A 13,415-nucleotide genomic window follows, 5' to 3' on the forward strand; every position below is an offset into this window, starting at 1 on the left:
CCTTTGGGGTGCAAGTTTGTCTGCTGGGGAGGCTGTCTATCTGGGCCTTTGTCTCTAGCAGGATGCAGCAGCTGAACCTCAGGGGCAGGGGGAAGCTGTTGAGAGGGGTGAGCTGGGATGCTGCCAATTCTTGATGGGGGCCCAGGCTGCTGAAAGTTGCCTGTGTGCTGATGAGGGGCACCAGCAGGGGGTCCAGAAGACGCTGACAGCTGCTGCAGGGCCAGCATCTCTGGGCTTTCCAGCATGGAAGCCAAGCGTGTCCTGCCGGAGGAGTCTGAGTGGGGCACAGTGGGACGTGCAGACATGAGCCCAGGGGAGCTGGCTGCTGCAGTCATTTGAAACTGGGCGTTGGAAGGATGGTTGGGATATCCGGCAGCTTCTGGCCACGGTTTATGACCCACAGGTGGGGGGATTCCACCGTAACTAAAGTTGCGCTGGTTTACCATGTTTGGGTCTTGAATAGATATGCCGCTGGGCCTCTCCTGCCCCTGTTGATTCATACCACTCCACATAGTAGGTAGTGGCATGCCAGCAGGTCTCAAGCCTGGGTAGTTGTGCTGAGGTGATACTTCCGGGCCTGAGAACCTGTTCCCCATAGAATGCACAGTGTGGCCCTCTGGACGGTGGTGGGATGGGTAGATGCTGGCTTCAGGAGGAGCTCCAGGCTGTAGGGTCATGGGACGTGGTCCTAAGCATGGGCCATGAGTCGGACCCATGTACGAGTGCTGCTGCTGGTTTGGATCTGGACCCACTGGATACCTAGGACCCATGTGGTGTGGCTCAATCATGCGTTGCTTGGAGGAAAAAAGGAAAATAAAATATGAAATATCTGGCTTTGTCTGTTATAACAGCATCAAGATGCATCATACACACGATTAGGTGATTGGTTGTGTGTAATAGGTCAAGCATACCTGAATGTTAAAGTTGTGAGGCAACTGGTTTAAGTTGGGGTCTCCTTGTCTGGAGAAGTGAACCTGGTAGGCAAAGCGGGGATCCATGGCCATTCTTTGGGCATACATGTGTGGACCGTGAGGCCCAGGTGGACCAGGCTGACGGAGCTGTTAAAATAAAGAATTTATCATATTTTCCCCGTCTTGCATTTCAAACAGGAATTAAGACTCCCAATAAATAAATAAATTAAAAAAAGGATTAAAGTCTTGTCTGTGGATACCTGTTGCCCTGGGTGGTATAACCCCCTAATATCTCCTTCCCGGATATGCTGCTGGCTTGGAGGCAAGCTGTGCGGGTGAGGGGGGCCGTTAGCCCAATGAGGATGCAGCCGTGCCAGCCTGGCATCCTCCTCTGAAGTTGCGCTACTTTTGCCCTTCTGTGAGCTTCGCTTACGTTGCGCTTGCTCAGTAGCCCTGATCAAACTTTCAGGCCCAAAAGCTTTGCTGTTACGGCTGCGTTTTCTTTCCTTGCGCTCCTTGTCTTCTCGACTGACGTGGAACTCTTCGTCCGTGTCACCATCCTCGGATGGGAAATGTTTTAATAAGGCTCGGCTAAAACAACGCTCCAGAGACTCGGCCATGATGGTGTATTCTGAGGACAGAAAGACGTTGCGATAAAACCTCTGAGAACTTTTTGTTTGTTTTTACATAAACGCACATCTTCAGCAAACATACATCACATGTCTATAGCATCTACTCATATACTCAAAGAATAACGTTTCATTTACATGCACAGTCACTCCCACAAACAGCCACTCATGAAGTGACCATTAGGTGAGACACATACCAACAGAACACAAAAATCCCGTCTCGTCCTGGCCCAGTGCTAACCAGCTGACCAAGTCAGAGGGCGTAAGTTTGACCCTTGCTCCTTCAACCCCTTCCCTCTACTCTTGCCCCACCCTGGGCCTCCTCACCACTCACCTCCCCCTATTCCCTGAGGAGAGTATTCAGTTGGATGGATGGCTCCAGACAGGGGGCTTAGGGGCTGGAATGTTTCTCTGGCACTGCAGGACTTGAATCCCCCAGAGCACTCGAGCACAACTCAATCACTCCTCATTAATCACTGTCAAGGCTGCCCCGGCCCCGGCCCCAACACAGTACTAAGACCGCCCCCCTTTCTTCTGCGATCTCTCCCACTCTCACCCCCTGCGTCTCAATGTACATATGAAATTCTTTTTTTCAAAATACATCCATAACACGACGGATTTTGATGCCTTTAACAAAGTTATTTAAAAAATGGTTTCGAATGCTTAATTTACCGCTGTCCTCTCCGTTGTACTCGACACAGTTTTCAAACATCAGCTTCACGTCAGAAACAAACTCCTCCTTAGCGACGTACTCCCCGTTATTGAGCTTTTTCTCAATTGTGGATAGGTCCATAGGAGTCTGAAATGATTAGAACGACAATAAAAATAAAGCAATTAAAATTATGAATCAATAAACTTCATATAAGCATTAATGCAAAGTCAGAGAGAGTCAATATGACTTAAGGGGAACAGATTTCTTTAAAAAAACAAGATAAGGACAAATATAAAGCAGAGATGTGTTTCTGTTAGAGGAGTTAACCTGTGGAATAGTTATGACAGTGATTTAAAAAGGTGTAGTTCTTTTTCCTTGTTTAAAAATATGTTTAAAAATAAAGTATTAGAAAAATATATATATCAAGAATGAAAAGAGCAAAAACAAAAAAACAAAAACAAAAAAACCCTCTTGATTCTGTTGCTTTGATGTAGTTACTTATCTAAGGTGGAAAGTTTTTTTTTTTTCTTGTTTGTTTGCTTTGTTTTATTCTTTGCTTCGAGCCCTGTGTACAGGACGTGCATGCAAAAAGATCTTTTGTTAAAAGGGTTGGCGTAATAAGCAAATGCTTCAGCCAATACCTTTTGATTAGCCTTGTCTCATGCTTTCTTGCCTTGTGGCAGATCTTTGTTCTGTCTTCACTGAGATATTTGAATGCTAATCAATAAACATATCACATATAAAAAAAAATTTAAAAAAAAATGCACAAACCAGACTGATACAAACATGAAGCCAATGTTGCACATTTGTAAAAACAACAACAGTTTTCTGTACCTGGATGATCTCGTGATAATTGGGAGCATAGGAGTCATCAACGGGCTCCAAGAAAGGCCAAGAATCTTTATGGGCTTTCAGGGCTTCAAGCACTGAAGAACAGAGTAGAACAGACATTAATCCGAGTGATTGTACATTCACATCGACATGTTTTAAACCCAGCAACTGGATTTAGCATAGAAAGGGAAGATGTAAGAATTTTGGAAATAATGTCACAGACCCCGACATTGGTTCTAAAAACGTACAAAAATAAACCACAAACTCGTATACAGTTTGTGGTTTATTCCTGCATGTTTGGATGCATATTTGCCATTACAATGGTGTGTTATGACGAGGAGTAAAAAGCATGAAACATGTAAGCCGAACCACAATTAATACCTTAAAACTGCCAGCATTTGAAGTGGATAACATTAATTATTGTGTAGCAGTGTTGTTTTTCTGTTGAGGATATGCTGCTGGTAAATCTAAGGTCCTGGTATTCCTACAAAGACTAAAACTGCTCAGGTACAGTTGAGGAGCACAGCTCCAGTGTCAGACACCACCAAAGAGATTTTGCGTCTTTGCCCTGATGGGTCAGAGCCAGTCTCTTTACACAAAGACCAGCTGTTACTTGTGTTGCTTTGAGTAACAGTTCCACTTCATTGTCAACTAAGGAAAAGAAACCGCTGGTCTTACTTTCTGCAATAGCTGTTCTTCTTTTTACACGCTTTCTATAAGCAGCCAACTTCTGCTTCCCGTTTACACTACCACACATCTGCCCAGATGACGTGAATTGTCATGTGACAGGTACATGCATGCAAACATAGCAACAGGTAATAATTCTGCAGGCATACCTTTATAAAGAGCGGTGTAGTCATCATCGATTTCATAGCTGAAAAGTTGAACATACGGCATGTTAGACGGGCTAAAATCATGAGTCGCTAAAGCAGATGGTGAATCTGAAACTAAATGTGAACAACTTCTTACAATTCTTTATTCTTGCGTGTTCTCTGGACGGGAGAGGACGGCTCCAGATTCAGGAGTTCAGGTGGTAGATCTTTTCCTTGAGACAGCAGCCAGGCCTTTTCTTCTCGCATCTTCCGCCTTTTTGCACGCTCTAACAGAAAACCGTGAACACGGGGGGCAATTAAAATCACAAATAATGAAAGAGTGCAGGTAAACAATGTTCGATTGCTTATTCAGACCCTACAGTTACAGTATAAATCGATGTCTATTGAGACTCTCGGGAGCGTTGATGACACCAGGCCTCAGATGTGACACGCAGCAGCAGCGGCGGCTCAGATAAGTGAAGGAGAACGATTCATCGGCCATCTTTTCTTAGGCCAAGTTGATCAAAAGAGCAGAACGGAGCACAGAGAGTGCATATGCATAACCGCTTTATCTTTCAACATGAAAGGCACAGAGGCCTGGCAGCACCCCTGCCGTTTGGATTAAAGATGTTTGAAGGAGGATTCCACATATGCAATACACAGAGTGTAGGCCAGGTCCTGCTGTTCATCTATAATACAATAATGAGGCTCCTCTACTGAAGCACAATCAGCAGTTCATTAACCCTTGACAGATGACATCAGAGAAGAAGAGGAGTGATCCTGTGATTAAAGGCACTGAGCATTCCCTTTCACAGTGTCTGTGTACCATCCATAAATCTCAAGGCTTCAAATGCTACTGCAGATTTTTCAGCTGGTGAGCGCCAAAGCACGGCAAAGATGTGAAAGCCTGTGTGGGGAGTGCCCTTCATGATACATTCTGCCCTTGACAGAGCCTCCTACCTGCTGCTGATACATGACTGATGAGAGAATGTGAAATTACTGCTGCTTCTTAATATCTTACAACTTTCTGCATTTACTAAAATTCTTAGAAAGATAGATTTTTCAAACATCTTGGCAGTGTGCTACCATCTTACCCTCCACAGCTTTGATCTTCTCTAGCTTCTCTCTCTGTCGTTCTTCCTGCAGAAGCCTTTCCTCTTCTCGTCTCTGCTCGGCCAGCAGGACCTGCCTGTCCAGCTCTTCGTCTTTTTTCTTCTCCTCCTCCTCCTCCATTCCGGCCTTGAGATTGTCCTGGATGCACAAACCCACAAAGTCAATTAGTCTACTCTTCTCTCACACCAGGAAAGCTAGACGTATAGAAAACTACAGTACGTGTACAAACATGTACTGGAATGTCTTGCACTAAAAACCAGATAAGTGGATGACATGCCCGTTGTGTTGCTAAATAAATCGGCTTATTCGGACATTGTTAGGTGTGTAACACTGGATGATCTGATATCGTCGTGTTGGTGTTGTTCCCAGATCATCATGAAAATGTTGTTCCAGGTTCAACATTGCAAGTGACCAATCACATTATTGTGACGTTATTCTTTTGCGCACCAACCCATTCGTGCATTTATGAAATTCCAATGTTGCAAGGACAATATCAATTCTGCTTAGCGTTTATTAAAGGGTTAGGGTCAGGGTCCGTTGATCGGCGGACAAAGGCGGTTTCTCGCAGCTTAAGTACAGTTTTTTGTTTTACGCCGGTTTTTCCCGAAGTCGCAAAAGTATGACATCACAACATTCTGATTGGTCACTTGCAATGTTGATCCTGGAACAACCTTTAGTATGATGATCTGGGAACAACACCAACACGAGGATATCAGATCGTGCGTGTAAAACTACCTAAAAAGCATAGCACAGACAAACACTCACCCTCTCCTCATGTTTTATGTGATTTTGAGAGAACCGCTGGGAAACGCGAACTGGGTTTGGGTCCAGCAGCTTCTGCTTCTGCTCACGCTCCTGAAATAAACAAAAGTAGTTTGTTTCTGCTCCTCGTGCCTCTTGTGACACACTCGTGAATGGGAAACTGTTGTGTCTGTAATGCTTTCTCGTCCACAAACGCAACTTTCTTTTAAAACATCACGTACGGTTTGTGTAATTCATTTTGTCTAAAGCCAACACACTGACACACACTCTGGTGTTGCGGTGCAGCAGTGACTACAGCGAAGTCATTGATTTATTTCTCCCATCCCCCAAGTGACTCTCTCACCTTTGCTCCCTACTCTTCCATCTCTGCTTGGGGCCAAAAGAAGGCTGCATCAAAAATTAACACACTTGCACCAAAAAAATAAATCACAACCTGTGTGATATTATTGTTAGCTACAATCTGTTCTACAATAGCCTATCTGGCAACTTTTGAGCAGGGAACTTGATCCAAAACATACAGTACAGAGCGTGGAGGGTTAATGAGCGCTGACGTGTCAGAGAACCAGTTAGAGCAAACAGAAAAGGAAGGGAACACCAGCCAACACAGAGCGCCAAGTGGTTTCTGAAATCCTGTCTATATCAGGGACTGTGCCCTGCAGCTTATGTCAGAGTACATCCAGGATGTAGGACTATTAAAGGTTGCCACCCTGGCACAGGTAACACCTTGCTAGATAACAAGTAGAGAGTCCTAAACATGCATTTGAAGCTATATAAACAAAGTCAGTCAGACTGACTGTGCGTGCAGGTAGGGAAGCAAACAAATGAGGAAGGAGCCCACTGCGGAGAAGATTAAAATGGAAAAATACTGTTAAAGGAGACAGATGTTTATAACCTAACGTGCTTTCTAAAACTAGATAATGTTTTCAAACACCATCTTTTCATAAAAAATGAAAATAAGATCATGTCTGCCGTTGTCAACGGGCAACAGTCCACTTTAGACATGCTCTTACTGGAAAAGATTCACCTGATGTGAGCAAGGTAGCACGTGGTCACTATGAATCAGTGGGACAATTAGCTGTGGAACTATCACATGGGCGCAATCAGAAAGCACACGACTCTGTATCAGGGAGCTGGCAGGCTACAGACGTCTTACACCCAATCACACCGAACAATTGGGTTCTCACATTTGCCTCCGCCTGGTAATGTGTAGAAAAGTTCAGGGCGGCAGTCCACATGTGCTCATGAGCACCCGCGCCACCTCTGTCTCGTCTTAGTGGGAAACACTGACATCTCCCCAGGCTTCACAATTCTTCCCCGTATTACCGCAAGTCCATCATCCAACACGCACACGCATGATCGAGTGCCTCTGGTGTCACCACTTAGAGAGGTCGACAGAATCCTGCAGCACAGCAAAGCTGTCACTCAAGAGCCTCCGTTCTGCCCCAAGGTGAGCTCCTGCCAGCTGTCAGCGCCCCGTGAAACGGCTGATGACAGCAGACTGAGACATGTGGAAGATTTGGGAGAAAATACACACTATATCTGACGCTCTCGTGTGAACACCGAGATATTCATAGCCACACATCAGGCACTAACACATACTTGGAGAGAGCGCAAGACAAGCAAGCACAGGTTAACCAACAATCCTACAAAATGACCATGCAAACAGATCACAGTGCAGGCTGCAAACTACATGCAGCCTTGTAGAAGCAAAGTGCAAACAAGTATTTACAAAACTTTAATTTCATAGCACAGACTACCAAACAGAAAAAGTATACATGAACTATTTCTGAAAAGCTTTAATTTCTGGTTGTCTAATATAAATTTGGTCTATGCAGCAAATCAAGCACAGAATCTATACGCCATCACAGCGGCAGTGTAATTAATATAATTACCAAGCACAGCATCCTAATGTGATCTCCTGCTGTGTGATCTATATTATAAATAAGAAGCTCACTATGGGAATGTGCATTCCTTTAATTTAATCTGTTATTTGAGCAAATTTAAATTAATCAGTTTTCACCCCATACTGTGATCGCGTTTGGCAGAGAGCCATCTCTTCAAGTCCAGAGTGCTGCGGCGCAGAGGAAACGCAAACACCAACAAGCCAAAAATACCTCATCCAGCTCTACTTATGTTATGTAATGAAGCTATAGACTTTGAATGCCACAGAAATGTGCGCGCAAGTAGAACAGCAGAGGGTGTGACTGATGAACGACTCAACCAAATTCATTCATTCATAACCATTTGCAATTACTGAGTGACCTCTCGGCTGACATTAACCTGCCTTCAGGATTCTTGACTTCAATGCTGATGACGGCAGAAAAAGGATCGTTCCTATAGCAACGGCCACTGCTGGTTATACATCACTGGAGTAGACAGCATCCGCTGATCTTTATGCAATCAGGTGGGATCAAAACCTACGTTTTCTCGACTAGCTGTAGCCATCAGCGACTCAAATTAATTCCTTTGCAAAGTAAAGAAAGCAGTGCTGGCTTAAAGCACTCAACACCAACATATGACCAATCCCAAAAAGCTGACTAGGGACCAGCTTTCCTTGACTCCACCTATTGTGTAGCACAGTCGAGAGGTCCTACAAACAACTATTGTAAGACAACCAGAAGATAAAAGCAGCTGAACCGAGATGAAGGAATATCAGTAATCTTAAAACCCGAGGTTAGATTAAGGAAACAGGAAGAAAGAAAAGAAGACAGCAGTCAAGTGTACATTAATAAAAATCAATTTGCATATTCAAATGTCATCACTGTCACATTTGGGATGTCTCATTTAGCTGTTTATGAGCTGGTATTTCATCAAAATCGCCCTGGCGCTCGCGACTTGTCACGCAAACGAGGACAAATTAAAGTCTGTGTATAATCGCTTTCATATTAACGAATCTACAGCCTATCAAAAACAGAGGACGCGTAGAAGGCGTTGTGTACTGGTGTAATGGAGACTGATGGTAGTGTCTCTGCTGTCTGACCTTGTGCTCAATCATGTTGCTGATCTCAGGCAGGAAGTTTTGGCTAATGACACGGTAGAGGTGGCGATCCTGTGGGGAGGTTTTGTCCTTGATGCTTTCTGCCAGACTGAGCCACTGCTCCTCTGTATCACACACCAGGGACCAAGCGCCTCGCTTACGGCCTGCACAGGAAAGAAAGGAAAAACAGACATCGGACCACGGATTCTAGGGAAAAATGCAAACACAAAGGGAGAAAAAAATGTCGTCGGGATATAAAGCACAAAGTTTCTTTACCCGTGGTTGGAGGAAGATCTTCCAATTCGTGATCCGTCTTCACCTCTGGCACATCACTTTCCACCTCACTATAAGAAATATAAAGCCATGAAGTCCCTACAAAAAATGTCATGCTTAAAAGCAGAGATGGGCAGTAACGCGTTACTGTAATCCGATTACTTTTTTCAAGTAACGAGTAAAGTAAGGGATTACTATTGCAAAAACGGTAATTAGATTACCGTTACTTTCCCGTAGGAACGCTGCGTTACTGCGTTACTAAAACCGTGATTTTTTTGCGAGAATGTCTCATGACAGTGACGTAAGCGAGTGCGACGTTCGTGACAACAGCTGTGTGCAGATCAACAATGGATCATATATCGAGTGCAGAGAGAGTATGAGCGTGCAGCGTTTAAAGCGTGGAAGTACTGACCTTACTTTGAGTTTGATTCCATAAAAAGTGACAAAAACATTAGTGTCCGTTGTGCGTGGGAAGAAAACTTCTTTTTACAGCGAAAAAACCCCTAAACTTCCAAACAAGCACCGAGCGCGCTGCCACAGGAATGTGACATTCACAGAGAAACTCGCGGATTCTTCCACTGACCGCGGCACACCTGCACCAGGGTAAACCTCCGCCTACCCCACTCCTGCTTTACAGGTGAAAATAGAGCAACAGGACCGCTAGTCTTTGACTTTATTTATTTTCTGCTGTGTTTTACTTGCATCTATTTGAAAGACTGAGTGTAAACACACAAAAAATATTTTATTTTATGTGCTGGAATGTGCAGAAAATAGGTTTAAATGTTAAACAAATTTCTTCCAGTCAGAGAATGTTGCAAATAATTAAATTTTTGCTTGATGCATAATGTTAAAAGATTAAAACTAACAAAACTAATTTTAAAAAGAGACTTTTCCATTTGATTACATTTTGTATGATGATTATGTAGAAAAAATAGAATTGGGCTGAAAGATCTATCGCTTTATCACCAATTCAGGTTGTAAATCGTGTTTTTAAAAAGTAACTAAGTAACTAAGTAATTAATTACTTTTGAAAATAAGTAATCAGTAAAGTAACGGGATTACTTTTTGGGGGAAGTAATCAGTAATTAGTTACTGATTACTTTTTTCAAGTAACTTGACCAACACTGCTTAAAAGTAACTCTGGTATAAGAGTTGATCCTCCACAACTACTTTTTGGAATTAATTAAAATTCCTCGCTACACACATGGTGAGAGTATGGTTAGAGAGAGTGTGCTCAAGAACTACTCCATTAATCATTTATTACATTTCGGGTCCAGCAGTAGGATAAAGGTCAAATCAACAACTGACTGAGAGCAAAGGACATGAAGACCCAGATCTTCAAAACCTGGGCGAGTATCGTTTTCACACGGGAAACAGAAGAGCTCATCTGCACAGCACATGCCCAATCTAAACGTCTGTGTCCGCGTTACCCTGTTAGTACTGACCGCAAAGGTTTTCTTGTTTTTGTTTTGTTTTACCTTGGTGAATCTTCCAGCTTTCTCTTCTTTGGTGGTCTTCCACGTTTCTTTTTCTCTGGTAATGTTAGTTCTGTTGTTTCATCACTGGGAAAAAAAATAGCAAAGGTTAAAAGGTTAAAAGTACGGCTTAGGTAGGAATAAAAGAAGTAAATTAACCCCTAAGAGGACTCTAAACAAGTGGTAAATTTTTATTTCAACTGAACACTTCAACATCCAGCTAAGTGCAGATGATTCATCCGTGGTTGACAGAAAAAGAAGCATTACCTGTGTTTTCCTACTTTCTTTGTCACTGGCTCTTCTTTGTACATGCGAGTGCCGTAAAAGTACCAGTAGAGGGCTCCATTTCCATCCTGCCCCAGGGGTTCCACCCTCAGGCTGTCTGCATCCAGGCCCTGGAGGTGGTGGGGGTGGGGATATAACATTTCTTAAATAATATGCAGTGTGTCATCAGAGGGTGATGTCATTTTAGCTCTTTGATCGTACAGAGTCGTGAATCGTGTGCTGACAATAAGTACTTTCGGTATCTTGTTAAGAGTGTTCACGAATTACAGCAGTTTACAGTTTAAAAATTAGAAACCGATTGACAGTATAGGGATAAAGCCTCAGATTACGATAACTCCACCTTAGTTTATGGCAGTAAATATACTTTTAAAGAATAGTAAAACTAAGATCTTGCACTCTTAGGCCAAAGTAAAATGAGGCAGCTGCTCAGTGACAAATATATCTGACAATCAGATACAAAATCATTCATCATGTTGTCAAAAAAGCAAACTTTAACAGCACACATATACACAACTTGGCAGCATTAATGGAGCGTGGAACCTTTTATGTACAATTACTGACTCAATACTGACTCTTTAATAAATTGTGAATACATTATTATGATCACATGTATTCTTTTAGTCACCTTAAGCAGGTCAAAGACATCAGCAGCATCCAGACGGTAATCACACAGCCGGTGCAGCAGCTCCACCTGAGTGCGAGGGGGTAAACTCTCAAAGGGCCCCTCTCGAAGTGGGTTGGGTTTCCCCTCTTCCAGCTCCCAGCGGTAGCTGATGATGTCGTCCAGGTAACTGCTAAACGCCTGGGGGCTAAACAGTAGAGCGGTCTTACTCATCATCTCTGCCTTTTCTGTGCCGTATCGATTTTTAGATGTCACTCTACTGGGTTAGCTACACCTCGAGTAAATTTGTCCTTTTGCGCATCTTAATCATTAAAGATGATTAAATCAGAATTAAGTTAACTGCATGTCGAAAATAACAATCCAACACAGGGCTTCACTTTTGTACTGAGATGTCTATGAATGGCTAGATTCAACCGATTCAGTTGCAAATCGTGGTACTGTAAACCCAACGCAGCATGCTTCAGTACAAACCAGCATCGCTTTCTAGGAAACAGGCGAGGTTCATACTACCATACAGGCTGGAAAAAGAGAGGAGGTGGGGCTGGTTTAAAAAAGAAGAAGAAAAGGACTCGTTTCTTTGAAGGGGAGTTGTGTTGTATCTATGAGTGAAAACTGGTAAATAAATGTTGGTTCCGGTTCAGGTCTAGCCGATTAATCTGTACTGTTCAGTTCCAGCTCACATGAACAGAACAAGAGCTTGGGGCAAGGGTGAGCATCTATGGAACAGCACAGAGAAAGAGGGAGAGAAAAAAAATGGCTTATCTTGAAAGAGCAGCGTGCACTTTTCACACAGCTGCAGGCTCGCCCCTCCTCACTACTACCCCATCTCTCTCTCCTCCTTTCTGTCCTTCGTTTTCTCCGACGTCCTCCCTCCCTTCTTTCCCCCGCTCCGGCAGAGCGTTTAACGCGTGCGGATGAAAAGGGCAGCTCTGTGAAAGGCCAGGGCTGAGCAGCCACCCCCAGGATGCCAGAGCCTGTCCAGTCCAATAAAGCAGGCTGTCCTCTTGTTACCGGCTGCCTGGCTGGAAAAACTGGATCACTCCTGCCTCTGTGCTTATCGCTTTACTGTACCACTATGCTACTCTATAACGATGGGTTAGATTAACAGGCGTATCGAAGGGGAAGCCCCACGGGAGGTAGAAAACATTTGCGGATTTGAATAACAGCCTCTGCTTCGCGTTCACTTTCTCCCACCGCTCGATAGAAAAGTTTCTGTGGCTATGCCGTTTTCGGATCCCCGCGGTAGTAAACATGATGTCACCGTACCACCTATCACCACTTTCAGCGCTCCTTATGGTGACTAAGTTCTGACTCCTCAGTGAGTTATTGCGCTCGTGACTCAGACTTCCTATGAAGCTTCCTGGGTAGTATGACTAATTTGAAGAAGATGGAAAGACAAGTTTTATCTTGACACATTTAAGTAAAAATGGTAATTCTTTTCCATTGTGCCTCTGCTTCATTAAAAATAAAAAAAAAAACACTAAATTTGAATTCCAACTTCCACCACTACTCAGACCTACAGTCACAGCTACAAAGTAAATTTCCCACGTCACTTGGTGCAGTTTTAAGCAGCAGGAAGATGTGAATGTTCCTGCTTATATTCACCTATTTATTATCTTTCAGAACAAATGTAACTAAAAATATTAAACATACTATAAGAAAGCCAAACATCAGCCATCTACACACTGCCTCATTTAACACGTTCAATTATGTAAAAGTAGCTAAAGTTGGACATGGTCCTATACTCAAGACTCCATTAAAATTAAATGTTAATCTCTTACCCTCATTGTTTACTAGAGGTGGGAATCACCATACATCCCACGATACGATATTATCACAATACTTAACACACGATACGATATTATTGCAATTTTTAAAAATATTTTGCGATATTCAGATTCTGTACATAAAGGTAAACTTTATCAATATTCATTTTCTCTAATATCAAAGTCTCACACTCAGTCTTTCTCTCATTTCAGTTTTATTGTTGACAAACTGAACGGTTTGTATTACAGTCTAGTCCAACTTAACTGAACAACCATCTGGTACAATTATAGCTATTCTGAACTATGC

General features: G+C 43.1%; 1 protein-coding gene across 1 annotated transcript in view; it reads right to left on the reverse strand.

Moving 5' to 3' along the window:
• The window catches only part of cecr2 (CECR2 histone acetyl-lysine reader), a 35,404-nt gene that overhangs the window by 5,712 nt on the left and 16,277 nt on the right, over nt 1–13,415 (reverse strand). Inside the window, exons 3-16 of the mRNA XM_087842818.1 lie at nt 11,346–11,529; nt 10,703–10,830; nt 10,439–10,522; nt 8,964–9,031; nt 8,691–8,851; nt 5,714–5,803; nt 4,930–5,086; nt 3,993–4,122; nt 3,860–3,897; nt 3,027–3,118; nt 2,213–2,339; nt 1,172–1,542; nt 912–1,058; nt 2–794 (exon numbers count right to left, since the gene is read on the reverse strand). Coding sequence (XP_087698944.1) covers nt 2–794; nt 912–1,058; nt 1,172–1,542; nt 2,213–2,339; nt 3,027–3,118; nt 3,860–3,897; nt 3,993–4,122; nt 4,930–5,086; nt 5,714–5,803; nt 8,691–8,851; nt 8,964–9,031; nt 10,439–10,522; nt 10,703–10,830; nt 11,346–11,529 — 2,570 coding nt within the window. The remainder of the gene's footprint in view (nt 1; nt 795–911; nt 1,059–1,171; nt 1,543–2,212; nt 2,340–3,026; nt 3,119–3,859; nt 3,898–3,992; nt 4,123–4,929; nt 5,087–5,713; nt 5,804–8,690; nt 8,852–8,963; nt 9,032–10,438; nt 10,523–10,702; nt 10,831–11,345; nt 11,530–13,415) is intronic.

The sequence above is a fragment of the Neolamprologus brichardi genome, chromosome 7 (assembly GCF_056152115.1).
Source record: "Neolamprologus brichardi isolate AB-2024 chromosome 7, ASM5615211v1, whole genome shotgun sequence".
Lineage (NCBI taxonomy): Eukaryota > Metazoa > Chordata > Actinopteri > Cichliformes > Cichlidae > Neolamprologus > Neolamprologus brichardi.